The sequence below is a fragment of the Pollicipes pollicipes genome, unplaced genomic scaffold (assembly GCF_011947565.3).
Source record: "Pollicipes pollicipes isolate AB1234 unplaced genomic scaffold, Ppol_2.1 Scaffold_3447;HRSCAF=4054_pilon_pilon_pilon, whole genome shotgun sequence".
NCBI classification, from domain to species: domain Eukaryota; kingdom Metazoa; phylum Arthropoda; class Thecostraca; order Pollicipedomorpha; family Pollicipedidae; genus Pollicipes; species Pollicipes pollicipes.
In genome coordinates this window covers 30077309-30097235 of record NW_023596297.1, presented here as the reverse complement: position 1 = coordinate 30097235, position 19927 = coordinate 30077309, and the positions used below count along the sequence as shown (strand labels likewise).

General features: G+C 62.3%; 1 protein-coding gene across 1 annotated transcript in view; it reads right to left on the bottom strand.

Moving 5' to 3' along the window:
- Prosap (SH3 and multiple ankyrin repeat domains prosap) overlaps window positions 1-19927 on the bottom strand; it is a 105434-nt gene that overhangs the window by 1106 nt on the left and 84401 nt on the right. Inside the window, exons 4-15 of the mRNA XM_037215379.1 lie at window positions 12016-12196; window positions 7880-8041; window positions 7318-7475; window positions 6025-6286; window positions 5584-5817; window positions 4507-4704; window positions 3756-4165; window positions 2851-3130; window positions 1840-2096; window positions 1189-1464; window positions 1003-1113; window positions 1-593 (exon numbers count right to left, since the gene is read on the bottom strand). Coding sequence (XP_037071274.1) covers window positions 1-593; window positions 1003-1113; window positions 1189-1464; window positions 1840-2096; window positions 2851-3130; window positions 3756-4165; window positions 4507-4704; window positions 5584-5817; window positions 6025-6286; window positions 7318-7475; window positions 7880-8041; window positions 12016-12196 — 3122 coding nt within the window. The remainder of the gene's footprint in view (window positions 594-1002; window positions 1114-1188; window positions 1465-1839; window positions 2097-2850; window positions 3131-3755; window positions 4166-4506; window positions 4705-5583; window positions 5818-6024; window positions 6287-7317; window positions 7476-7879; window positions 8042-12015; window positions 12197-19927) is intronic.

The window sequence follows — 19927 nt, the reverse complement described above, 5'->3', positions numbered from 1 at the left end:
AGGCACGGGATGCTGCTCGACTTGCGCGGCTCGGCGGCGCCGGCCGGGCGCGCCAGCTGACCCGCCTGGCGCGCCCGCTCCGAGCTGAGGATCCAGGTGCGGTCGCTCGTGTCGTCCGAGCTCTCCGACTCCTCGCTCTCGTCTTGGCGCCGCGTGTAGGGCGCGCCCTCGGTCGGGATAAACGTCACGTACTTGGGCTGCGCCTGATCCTGATCCGAGCTGACGCCCGATGACGAGTTGTCCGCCTCCTCGGGCGGATAACTCGTCGCTGCCGCCGGCGGCTTGGCGCTGCGCAGCTTGGACCGAGCCACGCGCAGATCATCCCCGCTCAAACTGCCGATCGTGTGGGACTTGGTCATGCCAGGCGAGGGCCCCTTGCTTGGACTGGGAATGCCGGACGCCTGCGACTTCTTGCCCACCTGTATCCGCGTCACCTGCTCGACGCGATCCTCCGCGTCGGCCGGCGACGGGTCGTGAGTCGCCACGCTGCCCGCGTCGCCCACACTGAGCCGCCGCCGCCGCGCGGCCACCTTCTCCGCCAGCATCGACTGCAGGCTGGAGCCGCCCAGGGGCGCCGCCGCGGCGGTAGGAGACACTGCGGCGGCGGATGCGGAGGCGGAGGCGGAGGCAGCTGCTGCTGCTGCTGCTGCTGCTGCCGCTGCGGCGGCGGCGGCGGCGGCGGTGGGAGCGACGGGTGTGGTTGCCGCGGGGGCCGCGGGCCGCCGAGAGCGCGGCGACGGCGGCGGCTTGAGCTCGAACGGTGGCGGCGGTGGTGGCAGGTCGTCATCGGCCGGCGGCCGGCGGTGCGGCCGCGCGTACAGCTCGGCCAGGTCGGCGGCGGTCGGCGGCGCCGCGTTGGTCGGCGTCGTCTCGTCGGAGGGCGGCGTGGGCGTGGCCGGCTCGGACGGTAGCTGCTCGCCGCGCGCCGCCGGCGGCACGCTGCGCGAGCGCGCCTGCAGCCGCCGGCGCAGCGTCGACGACGCCTGGCCGTCAGTGGTACGCCAGCGACTTGAGCTCGACGGGCGAGGCGTACAGCTTGGCGTCAGCCGACGGTCGGAAGGTGGAGGGCACGCGCCGCGACTCTCCGTCGCCCAGCGGCGGCGGCACAGCGTACTCGCCGTCGGCCACCAGCGGCACGAGCGGCGCGCCGGCGCGGCCACGCGCCTTCAGGTGGCGCGGCCGGCGCACGCCGCCGCGCCCCTCGCCCGACTCGCTGCCAGTCTCGGCGCTGGTGCGGCGCGCGCGGCTGTACAGGTGCTCGGTGCTGGACCAGGCGGCGTGCGGCCCGAGCCGGGCGCCCGGGCCGTGCTGCAAGGCGTGCAGGTCCTCCTGCGAGTGACTGCGGCGCTGCTCGAGCCAGGTGGCCGCGTTCTGTAGGTCCGGGGTGCTGTGGAACTCCTTGCGCAGGCTGCCCGTGTCGCCGACGTAAACCGACTCCAGAGGGGCGCCCTTCGGCTTCTTGCCCTGCGATTAGAAACAGTTCGCTCAAGCACTGCAAATGACACACCGTGTGTTACACAACGGTCCGAATGGGTAAGCCGGCAGCTTGCTCACGAATGGCCTACGTCGGGTTTAGTGTCTGAACAACGGAACAAGTGAGCCAAGTCCACGCTCCCCTTGCCAGGAAAAAGCCAGCTTGTCGCGCTGTGAACCAACTGACGCGTTTTTTCCTCACGATGCCAGAGCGCAGGCTGTGCTGATTTCACGCTGTACTGAAGAAATGCAAACACAACGCAACCATTGGGGAACGAAATTCGAAGAAAAAATTATCGCCGCAAATGCGGCTGTTTTCGGACGGCCGAGCGCAGCGTCCGCTCGCCCGCCGTTCCCGGCTCTCACCTTGTGCCGCTTCATCTCCGCTACGCTGGCGTAGACGCGCGGCCCGCCCTGTCCGGCGGTGGGCGGGTAGCGCGGCGCCGAGCCCTGGCGCGCGAACATCTCCTCCAGCTCGCGCGAGCTCAGGCGGGAGCTGGTCGGCCGCGTGCGGATCGAGGCCACCTTCACGTTCGGCACCTTGTACGTCTCCGAGTCGACCGAGCTGCTGTTGGTGCTGCGCCCTTCCGAGTCGTAGTCGTGGATGGCGCGGTCGAGCGCTTCTGCGGGACGAACCGACGGTTAGCGGCGAGCTCCCTCGAGTCCCGGTTCGCCATCCGGCGCAGTGCCTCGAGACCGACACGCACCGGCGTCAGGACCCCAGCGGAGCGCGGCGATGCGCCACTCGTTAATAACAGGCAAACTGGCGACACACAACGACCAAGCCACCGCCGCACAGCCTGCGACCTGCACAGACCAACGCGCCGCTGTCACTGGCAGAGCACCGCACAGCACGGCCTCCACTCGTCGTCTCCGCTCCTAAGAACCTGCGGTCTGGGAGATTTCTCTCAGGGCGTGCCCAGTCAGTCGGGCTTACCGAGACGTTAAAGCGACCGCCAGGCGCGGCGCGGTGCCGGCACTTGCCTTTGACCGCGCTTCTACGGCATTGCAGCACAGCTGCTGGTGATGAGTGTCGGGTTTGTCCGATAAAAGCGCAGATATGACCGCGACCACCCGGGGAATGGGAGCCACACATGACCTTAAAACCGGTTCGAGGTCCGTTTGGCCTCAAGAGAAACTTGTCTGACGTGGCACCCATGGCGTCGGATGAGCATGTCGCCGCGATCAAGGGGCTTCACACTCCCCCCCCCCCCCGTATTCCCGCTGTTAATGCGGCTTAAGACATGCCACCGACCAGCCCTCACTCCAACGGTAACCAGCGACGCACCACATATCAGCTGCCGCACCTGCACCCGTAATATGTACCCTCCGCATTCTCGCCCCGCCCCCGCCTCGCCCATGTCCGCCGCTACTGACCGATCTCCGGGTAACTGTTGAACATGGAGCGAGCGCGCGCGCGCCCCACGCTCAGCGTGGTCTTGGGGTCGCGCTTGGGCGGCAGCGGCGGGATGGGCGGCCGGCCGCCGACGGACGAGGCCGACAGCTTGCGCGGCAGCGTGGAGACTGAGCGCGTTGTGCCCACCGACTGCCCCGACTCCGGCAGCGAGACGACAGTCATCGCCACCAGGTCGCCGGCCCGCCGGATCTGCTCCACCACCAGCTCGTGTGACGCCTGGCTCACATCCACGCCGTTTATCTGCGAAGGGCAGGGTCAGGTCAAATCAGGTCAGTTTAACTCAGGTATGTCAACCGCTCAGGTCAGGTTAGGTCGGGTCAAAACAGGTCAGATCAGGCCTGCGACTTAAGTGAACATTTATTTCGGGGTTGACGGTTGGAAAAACATGACAAAGCAGACAGGTTATATCAGGTCAGGTCGGGTTAAACCAGTTAGGTGGTTAGTGACAGCCAGTGCCAACACCAGGGAGTGGTAAGATCAGATTGCATAAGATCAGCCAAGTTTACGGCACATGTGAAGAGGAGAGGGCTGTAAGGTCATGTTAGGCTGGCGATCAGAGTTCTCACGTGCTGGTAAACCAGGTAAGGTCAGTTCAGGAAGGCGGGATGGACACCAGGTTGCAGAAAGGAAGGAAAGTGGTGAGAAACATACGCGATATTCGGCAGTTACCGTGTCCGTCATGCCATCATTTAATGCATGTAAGTCAGAGCGAAGCGGTTGAACTACACCCACTGAATCAGATCCGCTCTGTGTGCATAATGATCTATAAATCATCGACCTACGCCTCCAGAAACCGCACCCACTCCGGAGCACCGAGTGCGCCCCCTGAAGCGCTCTCTTCCGTCCTCGCCGGGCCGCCACTCACAGCCAGAATGAAGTCCCACTTGTGGAGGCCAGCGCGCTCGGCCACGCCGCCCGGGTCCACGTCGTCCAGGTACTGCAGCGCCGGGCAGCGCTCGCTGGGGCGCAGCTCCATCAGCGGCGAGCTCGACTTGGCGCCGCGCAGCACGAACCCGAAGCCCTTGGCGCTGCGGTGCAGCACGACGGTGCGCGGCTGCAGCGGCGACCGCCGGTGGCGCGGCGTCGTGCCGTAGGGCGTGCTCAGCTCCAGCCGGCCGTACGGCGACTCGGCCGGCGGCGCCGGCGGCGGCGGCGGCGGCATGCCGGCCGGCGCCGCCTTTCGCAGGCGCACCTCCTGCACGCAGCGCGCTGGGAACAGGCCCAGCTGGCCGGCCAGGCAGCCCTCCACCAGGCCGTTGTCCGTGGAGGCCGACACTGCAGGCGGCACACGACGCGGGTCAGCGTCTCCCCGTGCCGCCGCCGCGGCGCACACACCTGTCCCGTCGTCGACACCCACAGTCATGCGACGTCGGGAAGTTACAAATGGTGCTGTCGGAATCGTAGTCTAATCCGCTGATGTCAACTGCAAGGCTGGCACGGCAAGGCCGTCTCCTTCGATCACATCTAATTAATCAGAAAGACTTATGCTTCGCATGATCATATGCTGAAGTTTACCGCACATAAAATGAACCAAATCCGTCATGAACTCGTCTGAGCTCGCCGACGGACGTCACGCCGTCGGCCGCGCCGTGAGTCGATGACGTCACACCACCTACCCTCAATGATGTCGCCCTGCATGATGCTGAGGTGGCCGGGCAGGCTGCTGCTGTAGGCCTCCATGCAGACCACGGTGGTGCCGGCGCCCGGCAGCAGGATGCCCGTCTCCGGGTTGGTGTCGCAGCTCTCGCCCGAGCCCGAGCCGTTGCTGGTGCCGACGCCAGAGCTCTCCGACACCACGTCGAACATGTCCTTGCCTGTTGGCGGAGCGGAGCTTCAGCGGGCGCGGCGGCATGAGGTGGGGTCCTGGCGCTCCGACTGACTGCCAGTGTGGCTAACATCATATGAGGATGTTCTGAGCACGGTTCTACGGAGCGGAGCGATCGCCGAATAAACTTGTGATAACGCACATCCTCAGTTTTTTTCCAAGTCCCAAGCAAAGGGAAACAAACATCTCTGTTCACATACCGTGAGGACGTGCGACCATTTTTCACACGGATCGGGACCTGCTGCTCGTCTGTCAGCGGCACGGGTTCGTCCTTGGCATGGCCGCCAGTGTGATGTAAAGAGGGATGTTGCCAAGGCACGCCACCGCCGACAGAGGGCCACGATCGGTGTGTTGCGACTTCGTTAACGGAGGCTTAGCAAAGTGGACCGTTCAGCTGGAGACAGTGTCGGAATTTGAAGACCACGGACATCCGTTTACAAAAGGCTGCTGGGTTGCCCCGATGTCACGAGTCGAAATTCAAATGCGGGAAATCTAGGTCATGAAAAGCACTGATCATCGAAATCGCGTGCCCATAAGACAAGGGACTTCTGGTAGAAATGTGTGCAGTCCTGTTTGGTAGTACCGGTCGCATGAATGTGACATGTTGATGTAGCTGGGTCCTCTGATGTACACCTGAAGCATGTGTGTTTGATGCATTCACATGCATACGCGCGTGTGAACGCCCATGTGCAAAACTGTATGGCCATGACCCCACCGTACAGAACAGAGACGTCAGCGATACCCACAATACAACACAATCAGATTAATCGTGCACACCATATAGCAGAATCGGGCCGACGTAAGCACCGCTCAGCGGGGTTGGGTCAGAAGCACCCACTACCCGCAGGGTGCGACCATCAGCACCCACCGTGCAGCAGCGTGGGCTCGGCCTCGCTGGTCGGCTGGGTGCAGGTGCCGCTGCTGCCCGTGCTGGCCTCGCTCAGGCTGGACGCCGACGAGAAGGGAGGCAGCGAGCGGTTGGACGGCGACGGCGACGGCGGCTTCGAGAGCGGCGAGCTCAGGCGCGACTCCGAGTGGGTGCGCGGCAGCACGATGCCGGACCGGCGTCGCGGGTTGTACTTGGGCGCCTCCTTGAACGGCACTGGGCACGGGAGACGCGATCAGGCACACAGCGCAGCACCGCAGCACAGCAGCAAAACACAGCGCAGCACAGCACTACAGCACAGCACCGCCACAATAATGGGCATCGTCCACGTGGGGCATTGCCGGGAACGCTGCACGCGCTGTTACAGCACGCCGAGCCGGGCTCGGGGGCGCGGTCAGAGGCGCGAAACAGTGCCGCACTCACCGACGTCGTCAGGACTGTGTCGCTGGATGACCTCGGCCAGCTCCAGGTTGCCGGCGATGACGGCCACCTGGTACGGCGTCTGGTTGGCAAAGTTGAGCGCGTCTCGGTCGGCGCCGCGGAAGAGCAGCACGCGCGCGCACGCCTCCTCGCCGTTGATGGCGCACACGTGCAGAGGCGTGTTGCCCGAGGCGTTCTGCGCGTTCATGTCGGCGCCGTAGAAGAGCAGGTGTTCCAGGTGCTGAGTCATTGACCGGCGCGCCGCCTGGTGGGCGCAAGGCAAACTGCGTTGGAGTACGTGCCGGGAATGTGAAGATAGCATGGAAGGACTTAAATCTTCACCGGCGGAGGCAGCGGAGATTGGTGAAAGCCCCTCCAGCTTTACGAGGTGGCTCGCGGACCATTCTGCGGATCCTAATGAAATTTGAGCTGTGACAAAACTTCCAAACCATCGAGGTCTAGTCAGCTGAGCAAAGATTTCATTTGGGACGCGATTCAAACTACATCACCGACCGTCGATGAAAAGGCTCACAAGGAAAAGAACAGATCTAACAAAATAGGACGTGTCGTGTGAAAGGGAAAAACTCTCGGCCGCTGACCGTCGCTTGCATGGCGTGACAGATAAGCATACGCGTCACATGATGGAGAATGTGAAACCAAATAAGCCACTCCTGCAACACGTTTGCCATTTATACGTTCATGAAAAATTAACACGACCACTAAGTTTTCACACGTCAAAAGCAGCGGGTTGGATGACGCAGCATGCGTACACTGTCTGCACGCAGTCCTCCTTACGGTCAACAAATCAGCTGCACAGCACTGTGTGCGCACGACGGTCAGTTAATAATTTTCCGATAGCTTTCCTGTTTTCTTCTTCAAATGCATTGCGGGTGGGTTAAGTTCATTTTTTTCAAATGATCGCTAAACACCCCTGCCGCCGAAAAAGAGACAGTTCGGCAGGACCCCATATGGCAATCCAAAATCCCATGTGACAATCCAAAATCCCATGTGGCAATCCAAAATCCGAACGGAAGCCGCACGACTGCCATTCTCGGTATGATCAAGGCAGTGCAATATTCATTGCAGATCAGTACACCAATGAGCAGGGTTCAGCGGCGTCAAAAGTGGCAGCAGAAGACATCACTTCGCTAGTCGGAGCAGCGCCCTCGCTGCTTCCCCTGAAGACCTGCTTGCTGCATCCTGAGGTCTCACACCCGGCCAAACCCCGCGGTCGCGCCCGTATCCTCCTGTATCCCGCGTGGGGCCCCAGCTCTGCTGTGCCCCGCAGACACGCACCTGATGCACCTCGGCCCAGCCCTGACAGTCGCGGGCGCCGATGGTGGCATGGTCATGCAGCAGCGCCTGGGTGATGATGGCGTTGGCGTTGTGCAGGATGGAGTAGTAGAGCGGCGTCAGCCCCTTGGCGTCCTGGTAGTTTGGAGATGCGCCCAGGTCTGCCAACGCACAAAATGTTGACGAAAACGTGCCGAGGCAAAAAGTTCTTGCACAAGACTTAGGCCAGACCATCATCAAAGAAAACGCTGTATGTGGTCAACTTTCCATTACCCAAAATCTGCTCCATGAAGAATGCTTTGAGAAACCCAGTGATCAGTACTTCGGGCAGAATACTAATAATATTGCATGAGTATTATGGAATCGTGATCAACAGAAATGAAACAGCACACCCAAACTGAGAAATTTACCAAAGGGCCTCAAGTACCACACCGGCACTGAGCAAAACGATACACAACGGACACAAACGGTGCAAGAAAGCTACCAGCATACGTGTTGGAGCGCGTCTTTGTGAGAATGCTCTAGTCGCACGTGACGCTCTCCTGGGCCGCGGCCCGTCGCTCACCGAGCAGCGTCTTGAGCGCCTCGAAGTTATTCCTCTGCACGGCCTTGTGCAGGGCAGTGGCGCCATCCAGCGTGCGGTAGTCGACGATAGCGCCACCGTTCACCAGCGTCAGGATCACGCGCGACGGGCTCTTCAGCTTGGCCGTCAGCGTCAGCGGCGTCTCTGCAGTGGCCAGGCGGGCGTCAGGAGCCGCGCACGGGTCGCGTCGGCGGGGGGGGGGACGAGGGCGACGCCCCCCGGGCCCCGTGGAATTAAAATGGTCACACATGTGGTCCGCTCCGCCCGTGCAGCGCAACGCTTCCAGGCCGGGCCACTGTGATTGCCCGACACGTGTGTTCGTAGACGTCCATGCCAGTCCGTCGCCGTTCTCTACGACACCGAGCGAGCGAGCAGATGAAGGTGTCATGGCGGCGCCCGCCGGAACTCGAATCAGTTGACTCCCCCCGGGGGGCAGCGGGGCGCGCACCGAGCACCGACACCTGCTGGATGGCGGCCGACAGAGTCAACAAACGGCCCGGCGCTGCCCGGCCGCCCGGCTGCAGCCGCTGGCCGAACTGTCGGCCCAGCGCACCGCCGGCGAACATGACGGCTCGACGCACCGCCAGCCGACATGACGGCTGCGCGCCGCTTCCGGCAGCGCGGGCCGGCCCTGCCGCGCCGCGCCACGCCACGCCGCGCCAAATACCCGCGCCTGGTCGTTCGACCGCGCCAGCGAGCCCAGGTGGGCCCGCGCGGGCGGAGGATCGACGGGCGAGTGGGCGCGGGTGCCGCGTCCTGAACACGGTCAGGCGGAGGACACGCGTGGATGCGTTCGTCCGAGGTGAAGTTGTTGTGGCGTGGCAACGGCGCTCTCAAAACAGGATCAGGAAGTTGGACGGGAACAACAGAACTGCTCTGCCTTCCTTGCACAGAGGAGTGGCAAGGAGAGAATTCGAAGCCTGCTAAATGCGAGTGCAGCCAAATTCGTGCGTGCGTAGCGCAGGAGGTGCAAACGCACAGGGTGCTCGTAATGCCAACTTTTGCACAGCAGCTCGTGTAATTACGACGCACGGCCTGCGCACGAACACGTTCAAGTTCTCACGCTGGTCGTAAGCGGCACTAGCTCGCAAGCAGAAACATGCGATGCAAACCAGAGCTGTGTCTAGACAGCAACAAAAATGGTATTTGACGAGCAAAAACCGCTGAGGAATTCAGTAAACAAGGCATCGATCACAGAGCGAAACTCATTATCGTTTAACGAATGCAGAAGCTCGCCAGCGTCTTTATTGACGGACTGTTTTAAGAAAGCCGTCAGTCGCTGAAATTTGGCGTGTGTCAGCCTTGAAGCTTGTTATTGACGGCCGCATCTCCATCATAACGACACTGACACCTCTAGCATTCCAGGTGTGAGAAATAAGCGTGTAACGTCAACGACATTGCGTTCACTTACCCAAAAACGGTTCAAAAAGTGATGGCCATCAGCACAGCTCGAAATATCGAGCATTGATAATAAAACCAATGTTTGTAGGATAGCGTTGTTTAACCAGTACGGCCAGGCATAATGAAGATGGATAACTGTCGGCATCAGAACTATGAGCTTATGATGTCGACAAAACCAAAGCTTACAGCCGTTTTTGCTTACACCAAGCAAAACTGTTCTCGGGATTTTCAGGAGAATCGATTCCGACTTCGTATCACGGCGGCCAACGCCCAGTTCCGTTCCGAATTCTAGCGGTTTTATACAATTTCAAGTCTACTGAATGCCCAACTTACAGGACGTGGCCCAATGCCGGCACGTCTTTCAGGGAAGTTAGCTCCGGTGACAGCAAATGACTTTCGTAGGAGTTGGTAATTGTACAGGCTACGTCCATGCCAATACAGGACCATTCTATCAACGCTAAGGCAGTCGAAGGCTGCCTTATGTCGAAGGCTGTACCCATCACATCAGCTTTTCAGAACCTTGACGCATGTTGCAAGGTGCATTCTCTTAACCTGGCCGATTGATAGCTGCAACATTCCTGCATGAGTAGGTCTTATCGAGCCTGATCCAGCTGTTCCTCAACATTTTAAGAATTCATTCATTCAGCTTAAACTGCTGAATTGCTGCCATACCATTATTGTATTGCATGCCGACAGAATGGGCCACGTGGCCTATTCCAAACCAGTGAGACTTTATGCTTAAATTTAATACATTCGCCATTTTGAATGGCCGGCTCTTCCCCTGTGTTGCGCATCTTATGGGTTTTCACATATCTCTTCAGCCGATCGCCAACGCGGTTCAAACGCCGACATTTGGATTTTGCACTATACCTGCAGGCGATTAGCCTACAGACTTGGGGAAATTGAAAGGAAGCCATTAAATTCTGGCTGCGAGGCCCATAAAGTGCTAAGCTCCCTTCTGACAAAGAGACCGCTGTCGGACTTCAAGCGTGACGACCCAAAAGTGGTCAAATTCTCCCCATACCACACCCGTATAGCTATCACTACTGCAACAAAACGCAGCTGATTCGATGCTACAAAACACCACCGTAACTACATGTAGCTTTCCTTGTTTGGATCTCAGGCATAGCGCCAAACAAGCCTCAGGCGTCCCTCCCTCTCGCTAACGCCGCGCCCTGTTGCTCAGCGGGCCGGCGATTGTCGGCTTGCCCTGGGGGAGCTGGCGCGCTATTGTTCGTCTCGTTCGCTCACTGATAACGCCGGGCAGGCGTCGAAATGAGTCCCGTCACCGCTCGGTCGCCGCCGTGAAGGGACAAGAGGCCGTCCGGAGGGGGCGACGGGCCGTCTGGAGGAAGCGAGAGGCCGTCTGGAGGGGACGAGAGGTCGGCCGGAGCGGGTGATGGGCCGTCTAGAAGGGCAAGAGGCCGGCTGGAGGGGACGAGAGGCCGTCTGGAGGGGGGGGGGGCGAGAAGCCGACTGGGGGGGGGGGGGGGGCGAGAGGACGGGAAAAGGGCTGGCTGGAGCGGGCGATTGACCATGACCATCTGGGGGGACGAGGGGGCCGTCTGTCGGGCACACGGGGACGTTTGGGGGAGACAAGGAACTGTTTGGAGGGGGGGGGGGGTGAGGGACGGGTCCCGAAACGGTCCCGGGACCTTCGCAAGCGCAGTATAGCGGCCCCCACGAGAGGATGAAGGGTACTCTGGAGGGACCGAGCGACCGTCTGGAGGGATCGAGTGACCGTCTGGAGGGTGATGGACCGTTTATAGGGCGAATAAGACCGCTAGAGAGCGACGAACCGTTCCTCGCTCTGCTTTTAACCGGACAAGAGGGACGGTGTTCATAACGACTGCAAGCGTCCGGCGCCTTCCCGATAAGCCCCGCTAGTGCTGCAGCAGGGAGGCCTCGTGACCGGCAACGGGCTTCAAACTAGAGCTGATAGCTGCCGCACGCCTCTTATCAGGGTAAGTAATTATTGATCGAATACGATCAGCATACAATCCGGATAAGCAAACGAAATCGAACCTAAGGAATTAACGGCAATCGGGTTGGTTGGAGGCAAAACACAAGCGAGCGAGGAATTCTAGCGTGACATCCTGCTGACAGCGTCTGACAGTGACCCACAGACGCACGCCACAGCGCCAGACTCCTTCATCGACACCCTTGGGGGAGTCAGACTATGCTCTCAGAGGAGTCGGCGCCGGCCGTTCCTGGCCGTCAGCCCCGGCCTCCTTCCACGCTCGCAGCGTCGGGCCAGCCGACTACCTATCGATTTTATCCGGCCGGGTGTTCTCCGAGAGCAGAAATACGAGGCACCATAAGTCTTTCGTCCAAAGCCTTCAGCCGACAGGCATTGAAAGCGAAACTTACCACGCAACGCGACACACTATATTTGCGCAGAAAATGCACGTCCGAGCTCTCTTCCCATCCACAGCGGCCCAGTGTGCTATGTTCGTGCGCCTGTAGTAATGTAGTAAATGCTTATTACCAGAATCCGTGATCCGTTAGACATGCCAGAAATGACTAGACGCACACCACCTTACAATGGAACCGGTTCCAGAATCAACTAATGTGTCGTGTTTCTTCCCCCTCTCGGGAGCCCCACACCTCCGCAAGCCAACGCGCATATCCTTAGAAAGTGCCGCTCCTGGGAGACGGGGGCAGTGTCACCACCAGGAAGACGTCCCATTGCCCCCCCCCCCCCCCGTGTCACCTACCTCCTGTCTCTGCGCAGTGGAAGTTGGAGTCGAGCCCCTTGGCGCACAGTTTGGCCACCTTGTCCGCGTGTCCGGCGGCGACGTGCTCCAGCAGGCGGCGCAGGCTGGCGCGGCTGTGGGCCGCCTTCAGCTGTCTCTCGTCCAGCTTCAGCATCTTGTACACGCGCCGCTTGTACTTGAGCTGCAACAGTGCCGACAGTGTCAGGTCCGCAGCGCTCATACCGCGGCCGAAAAACGTGTACATTGCATGCATGTTGCCCTCAGCGTATCCATACTCTTGCATTGGCGCGATGAGTAACCTTCACCAAAGCATGTTATGTCTCTCGGACTAGCCACGGGTTCGCTGTTGAACTAACGTTTTACATAAAATACACGTGGCATACCATCAACGTTCAGATTCGCAAAAATTTTCAAAATTCGGAGAGAAAAAATGTTCTTTTAAGCTAAGGAATATGAGTTGTGCCATAAACGATTCGCTGCCAAAACATCCCACCGGCAGAACATGCCATACAAGTGGTCATAACAATAAAAGCAGCTGCAAACTGTAAACCCTTCATACTGCTCACCCACTGGCGGGCCTGTGTTGCAAAGGGTGACTTTTCAACTTTCCAACTTCATGCCATTTCTCAAACCCGTCGTGTCATCGCAGCGTGGGAGCCAGTTCCCTCGACTGCATCGCTCGGCGGTCGCAATGCGCTATATTCAACCATCACGATCCGACAGAGCGGTCGTGATAAATTATTTTAAGAGTGGATCGCCTCGACAGCGCAGTTGGCTGGAAATGACCGGACGTGCGCCGCATCCGGCCGCCGACACTACCCAGCACTGTCTGCTCAGCCACAGAAGCCAGGCGCCCTACAGTGGCGGCCGGGGTGGGAGCGGCCGCCGGCGGCTGACGCCGGACCGTCGCCAGGAGCGCCGCCGGAGCCGTGACCGATGGGCCGGTGGCCGCTGGGAGGCGCCGCTCCATCACAGCGTCCGCCTGGGCCCGACACGCGGCCGCGTCGGCGTCACGAGGCCGCCTCTCTCATGCAGATGACGACCGGGCCAGCTCGCTCCGCCGCCAGGTCAGGCTGGCCGGCTGGCTCCGCCGCCAGGTCAGGCTGGCCAGCTCGCTCCGCCCGCCAGGTCAGGCTGGCCGGCTCACGTCCGCCGCCAGGTCAGCTGGCCGGCTCGCTCCACTCCCAGGTCAGGCGGGCCAGGCCTGCTGCGCCGCCAGGTCAGACGGACCGGCTCCCTGCCCACCAGGTCAGGCGGACCGGCTCGCTCCACCGCCAGGTCAGACGGGCCGACTCGCTCTGTCGCCAGGTCAGGTGGGCCGACCGCTGCGCCGCCAGGTCAGGCTGGCCGGGTTACTGCGGCCGCCAGGTCAGACGGGCCGACCGCTGCGCCGCCAGGTCAGGCAGGCCGGGCCGGCTTTCTGCGCCACCAGGTCAGGCGGGGCCCACCGCTGCGCCGCTAGGTCAGGCGGGCCGGTCGTTGCCCAGCCGGCTTGCGCCGGCGTGAACCAGAACAGGGCACCAACAGCTCGACCGACCGAGCTCACAGCAAGCCTCAGCGGACTATCCAGGTGGTTCATAAGCGCGTCACTAGCTTCCCCCCCCCCCCCCATCACGGAGATCCTGCGCTGGAATAGCTCCTCCGAGATAAGAGCGTGTTATTGCCACCCTGTGTGAAACCACAAAGCCGGGAGGACCCAGTTCCCAGCGCCAAGCTACCCGCTCGGCGATCACTCGCAGCACACAGTCGGACATTCCTGCTGCAGTCGTAAGCCTGTCAAGAGCTGCTACCGAAACCGCAGGCGCTGACCGTGCCGGACACCAACACCCTGATGATCCAGTGACGTCATCCGGCCCGCTGTCCTCAGTCACGGCGCGGCGCGGGGGGGGGGGCTGCAGGACGGCGAGGCTGCAGTGACCCGCACCCGGACCTAGACCCGGACCCAGACCGCCCCGGGGCCGCCGCCAAGGTCCGTGACCAGGTCACGGGCCGAGGGGGTGCCGCACGCAGCCCGCTCCACCCTGGAGGGGGAGGGGGGCGCCGGGTCGGGCCGTGCGCCACGCCGGCCGGCCACGAGTCTGGTCAGCACGCCGCGCCGTGCGTCAGGGGTTTCCGAGGCCACGGGAGAGGGCAATTGGCGCGTGTCGTGCACCGAACGCGTCCACCGAAGGACGCGTAAGGCCGACAGCCACGCCCGACTTCTAAAGTCGGCTCGACCAGTCACCGGGTGGATCTCTCCCATGTAGACAGGCTCGGGCACGACCGCAACGCACAGAGTGGCAGCTATTAACCATATCCTGCCGACGGATTTTCCGCCCGCGACAGGCCACCCAAAATGGTGCGTAGCTGCGTGAAACATGGACGTGATTCTGATCTAATCGGCCTCATGCATGCCACAGAGGAGCGCCGGCAGCCAGCTGCAGCACCGTGACGCCGCGGGCCCGACCGGCTTGGCCCCCGCATCCCCCCCCGCGGTTGGGTCAGATGGGGTGGCCGGTCCGCCACCCATCCGGCCGCAAGGGATCGACGCAGGTCACGGCCGCACGAAGTCAGTTTCACCTGGCAGCGGTCCAGATCAAGGCTGGCGACACCTGTCGGCTTAAAGTTAGCACAGGTTCGTGCGATGCATCTGTGATTCTTTCCACCCGTCAAATGCCGTTCTTCGTCCGACACAAAACAGTACTGCAACTGAACAGCACTGCAACAGTAGTGGACAGACCGCCAGCAAAGTCGCCGGCATCCAGAACCTCACACGTAAATATCTCTCCGGCAGCCGAGGAACTAGCAAAGCTCATAGGTCAATGATCAATCAATTAGTAGTTCAGCTCGGCAATGCCAACGAAAAACCCACGATAAAAGAAACAATGCCTGGCCTAGATAGGCCGATTACGTCATCCACCAACATCAACCGCACCCATTAAGTGCATCTCTGTCCCCATATTCGGCATTGGAACGGCAGGCGCCGACCTACGTGCATGTCTGCATGCAGCGGCGGCCTCGGTGGCGTGCGGCCCGGCGCGGACCTCGTCCCAGTGCGGTACAGGGCCGCCGCCGCCGCCGCCGCCGCCGGACCGGTCCACGCCCGGCGCACCGCATCGGCGCGCCGCGCTCCGGCCCCCAAAACCGGATTGCCTTGATTGATTCTTAGCGGGCGGGCGGGTTGGCCGGCGGCCATCGTAAGCGGTATCGGCCGAGCGATCCACCGCGACGTCACGGCTCACGACGTCACGGGTCGCGATTCACAGCTTACGGCTCACGACTCACGACTCGCGGCTCTCGGCTGACGGCTCGCAACTTGAGATTCACGAATGGCGGCTCGCAACTTGTGACTCACGGCTCACGACTCGCGACCCATTGTTCATGGCTAACGACCCACGACCCAAGATCCACGACTCACGATTAACGATTCACGGCTCGCGACTCACGGTTCACGACTCACGGTTCACAACTCACGGCTCACGACCCACAACGTCGGCGGCCGCCGGGCGGCACAAGCCGCTCCGGACCCTTCGTCGCCTCCGACGCCGCCGCTGCAGCTGTCGTCGACAGCGGCAGTGGCCGTCAGCCATGGCGGCTGTCGTCTCCTGATTCAGAGGTTCGCAGCTTGCAGCTCTCTTCAGCAGCAACGGCAGCGGCCGTCTGCCACCCTGGCTTATGCCGGTTACGCCCGCGTCACGCCCGCGTCACGTCCGCGTCACGTTCTTCACGGCAGACGCTCAACGGGGGGTGGACCATGTGCCGCGCACCGGCTCACTGTACTGGGCTTCTCAGGTGCGCCACTTTGGCGTGTGTTATCCGCCGCAGAGTGGTCCACCGCCTGAAGGACTGACGCAGTGAGCGGCAGCTTCCCCACACGTGGCTATGCCACCGATTAAGTGGGATATAGCCCGCTGAGATCATATGCGCGACGACGTCCCGCGTGAATTCGTGCGCGTCTGTATGATTCATCCAACAGTCATACCACAATACATACTTCTGGTTCAGTTTATTTCAAAGAACCAAAGAACTACTTCATGACAGATCATGTCCACTTTTTAAATTCGGAACAATTATATTGAATTGTCTGCTCTGTAAGCACTTCTGGTGCAAAATCGTGGCCAGGTCGTTAAAGGCGGTTGTGCTTCCGCCGGACCAACACTCAAGTCTGATCAAATCAGATCAGATCAGATCAGACCAGGTCAGATCACCACATCTCAGAGCCATCACGGTCTCACAGCAAACCCCACCACAAATCTTTCATCACCTCTCCCTCTCCACTGGGTCAAGCACTGCCGTGACTGGGAGAGACGGGAGCCGTCTGTTATCGGGTGTCGATCGCACCAGCGTTCAATGGGCCCCGATCGGACGATATTTGCCCGTTAGGTGACCCGTCAGGGAGCGGCCGGCCGGTGGCGGCGCGGCCCGGCCGGCCGGACCCCAGCCGCTGCACCTGCGCCGGCGCCCGTACCAGCACGGCTCGGCACGGCGACGGCCCGGCCGCGCACCGGCTCAGGTAGGTCACCAGGCGGCGTCGCCGTTCGGGGCGCCGCTGCGGCCGACCGCTGAGATCGGACGGATCGGGTCGCTCGGCGGGACCGCAGAGCGGACGCTGGGCTTTCTATCACCAATGGCTGACCTCTACAGGCAGGAAAATCTACTCCAAGCCTCGCCTCGCTAGGCCACCGGTCCCCAGTCTCCCTGCCTCCCATCCTCCCGGCTTTCCATCCCCGCAGCCTCTCAGCCTGTCCCGCGAGCCTCTGCCAGCCGCGCTGCTGGTCGGCTGCCGTGCAGTGGCACGCGCGCACCTGCCACCTCCCGCCGCTGTCGCTCCGGACGCTCCGGATATCTTGGCACACTCCCGACCGCTGATGGCCGCGGGCCTGCCGCTGAGGAGACGCCCGGCGAACGGCGGCCGGCCGGCAGGTACGGCACGTGCCGGGCTCCCCAGCAGCTTGCCAGCCGGCATGGCGGGCGGAGGGCATGCTGTCAGGCATGGTACGCTCGCTCACTCCCCTCCCTCTTCCCCTCTCCCCTTCTGTAACGCCTGAACATAAGGTCAAGGCAGTGGAGCAGCTCCACCCATCCATGAATTTCGTCTGACTGTGAGATAGGTGCCAAAGGTAAGTGACATGCGTGTGACAGAGTGTGTCCACGCGCTCCACGTGAAATGTGAGTGCGTCCTCGCTCGTTCGGAGCGGAGTCGAGCGAGGATCCGCCGGGTGCCGCCAGCTTCGTTAGCGGCCCAGGTCGCGAGGGCTCGTCGTAAACGACGCGGTGAAGCTCGCCATTCCGCCAGATAGGATTACGGTGACGGCGCCCATCGAGGCTGTCAACGGTGGGAAAGGCAGTAAAGCGGCGCTCCATCCGCATGAGTGAGCACGGCCATTAGTGCAGATGAACAGTCCATCAGTGGTGCCGACGGGCAGTCAAACTGGTGCCTGTGAGCAGTCAGCCAATGGTGCCTGTGGGCAGTCCGCCAGTGGTGCCGGTGGGCTGTCCACCAATGGTGACAATGGGCAGTGCACCAGTGGTACCGGTGGGCAGTCCCAACGGTGGTACCCGTAGGCTGCTACTGCTGGTGCCGGCAGAAGATTCATCAATGGGCCGGTAGACGGTCCACGAGTAGTGCCGGTAAACGGTCTACCAGTGATGCCGGTGAACGATCTACAGGTGATGCCGGTGGGCTGCCACTGGTGGTGCCAGTAGACGGGCCATCAGTGGTGCCGGCGGGCAGTTCACCACTGGTGCCGATCGACGGCTCACCAGCGGTGCCGACTGGTAGTGACATAAGACGGTCTACCAGCGATGTCAGTGGGCATTCTGCCAATGGTGCCGCCCAGGCGTGCCTGGGGGCGCAGTCCGGTCCACCAGTGATGTCAGTGGGCATTCTGCCACTGATGCCGCCCAGGCGCGCCTGGGAGCGCAGTCCGGGCCACCAGTGATGTCAGTGGGCATTCTGCCACTGGTGCCGCCCAGGCGTGCCTGGGGGCGCAGTCCGGGCCAGCCAGCACCGATGCTGCAACACAGCCGCCTTTACAGAGGCCGGGCCGGTCCGTGCAAGGCACACAATGGCGGCTTGTTTGCAATGCCGCGCGGAATTCCAAGCCGTCCCGAACACAGCGGCCAAGGCCCGCGCTGTCCGGATCAGGTGTTCTCGCGAACAAAGGGTCTGCGCGCGTGCCGGGGAGGGGGAGAGTCACCACCGGGATATCACCGCAAAAGGACGGATGCGCGACCGTTACAGAGGACGCCGGAGCCACGGACCGCGGTGGCAGCTCTCAGCCGAGCTTCGACTCGCGAAGACCACGTAGCTGCGCCCCAACGCGGAGCTGCGGCTGTTGGGTTAGACTGTAACGACGAGTGCCGCCAGTCGCCGGAGCACGGAGCGTTCCGTCGGGCACCAGCGACGCCCACTTACCACAACGTCGCTCATGATGGCCACCGAGTGGGAGCGACGCACCCTCGGCGCCTCCCTGGGCGCCGGCTGGCGGGAGCGCGACGCCCTCTCCTCCACGGAAAACATGGCAGCCGCTTACTCCGCTTGCCACTGAAGAACCACTCACGGCCCAGCGCTCACTGCGCACCGCTCACCGCTCACCGCCCACCGCTCACCCCTCACCACGCAACGTTTAAACGTCCCCGTCCGGTGCTCACACGCCCTCGGACGCCGGTCACCAGTCACCGCCCGGCGCTTGTACGTCTCCGCTGCCGCTTGCACGCCTCCTCTCGGCGCCCATCGGCCCCGGTCACCGCTCGTCGGCCACGGATCGACCGTCACCGCTCACTCGTCAGCGCACGCCGCCGGTCGGGTCGTGCTCGGCACGAAGCAGAGCACGCCTCGGGGAGCTGATCGCCCCGCTCTCCGCCGCCCCTGTACGGTCGGACGGACGGACAGGGCGGCCGCGGTGGTGGCCGGCCGGGCGGCGCGCCCGGAGTGGCAGTCCGGCGCCAGCCGCCCCGGCCGCCGGCGCCGGCGGCAGCGAGCGCGGGCTGCAGTGGCCGGCCGCCGGCCAGCCCGTTCGCCTTGAGTTCGCGCTAAAAACGAGGCCCCCGCACACAACAAGCGGGGCGGCCGGCGGCCAGCCGGCTCCGCGCAGCACGCGGCGAGGATCCGCCGGGCGCCGCCAGCTCTGGTAACGGCCCAGGTCGCGAGGGCTCGTCGTAAACGACACGGTGAAGACCGCCATTCCGTCAGATAGGATCGCGGCCACGGCGCCCATCGGGGCTGTCAACGGTGGGAAAGGCAGTAAAGCGTCGGCGTCGGACATGTCAGACGACCCTGCGGCGCTCGCCGCCACGGCAGAGCGGCCCGGGTGCCAGAGGTCCGGTTCGGTCTCGCCAGAGGTGCGGGACCTGGCAGCGGTGTGAGATCTGCCTAGGACACCTGACCTGCTAGAGGTGCTGAGCCTGCCACGATTCCGGGACCTTCCGGGACTGCTGGGCCTGCCAGGGATGTGACACACGCCAAGGATGTGAGATCTCTTAACGTGCGGGACCAGTTACGGATGCGGACACGCTATGCTATGGATGCCGGACACGCTAGAGGCGAGGGACTTACCACGAGTGCGAGATCACAAAGGGGTAAGGGGCCTGCGCTAGGGGCGCGGAGCTACCCGGGTACGGGGCTGCTCGAGGTGCGGGAGACGGGCGCTACAGCGCAAGGCCCGCTTCTTGTGCCGTCCCTCTGGTGACGTCACAGCGGTTCCAGGAGCGCCGCTGCCGGCCGCGTCGCCCGACCGGTTCTCTCTACTGCATGTAAATGGCCGGCCGGCTGGGGCGAGCCTAGGTCCGGGCCGGCGTTCGGCAGAACGCGGTGCGAGGGCCGAGTCGTACTGGCGCGGCCGCCCGTGGACAGCCGGCGTCTGACCGCTCTCGACGGAGAGAGAGAGAGAGAGAGAGAGGAGAGAGAGAAGAGAGAGAGATACTAGAGAGA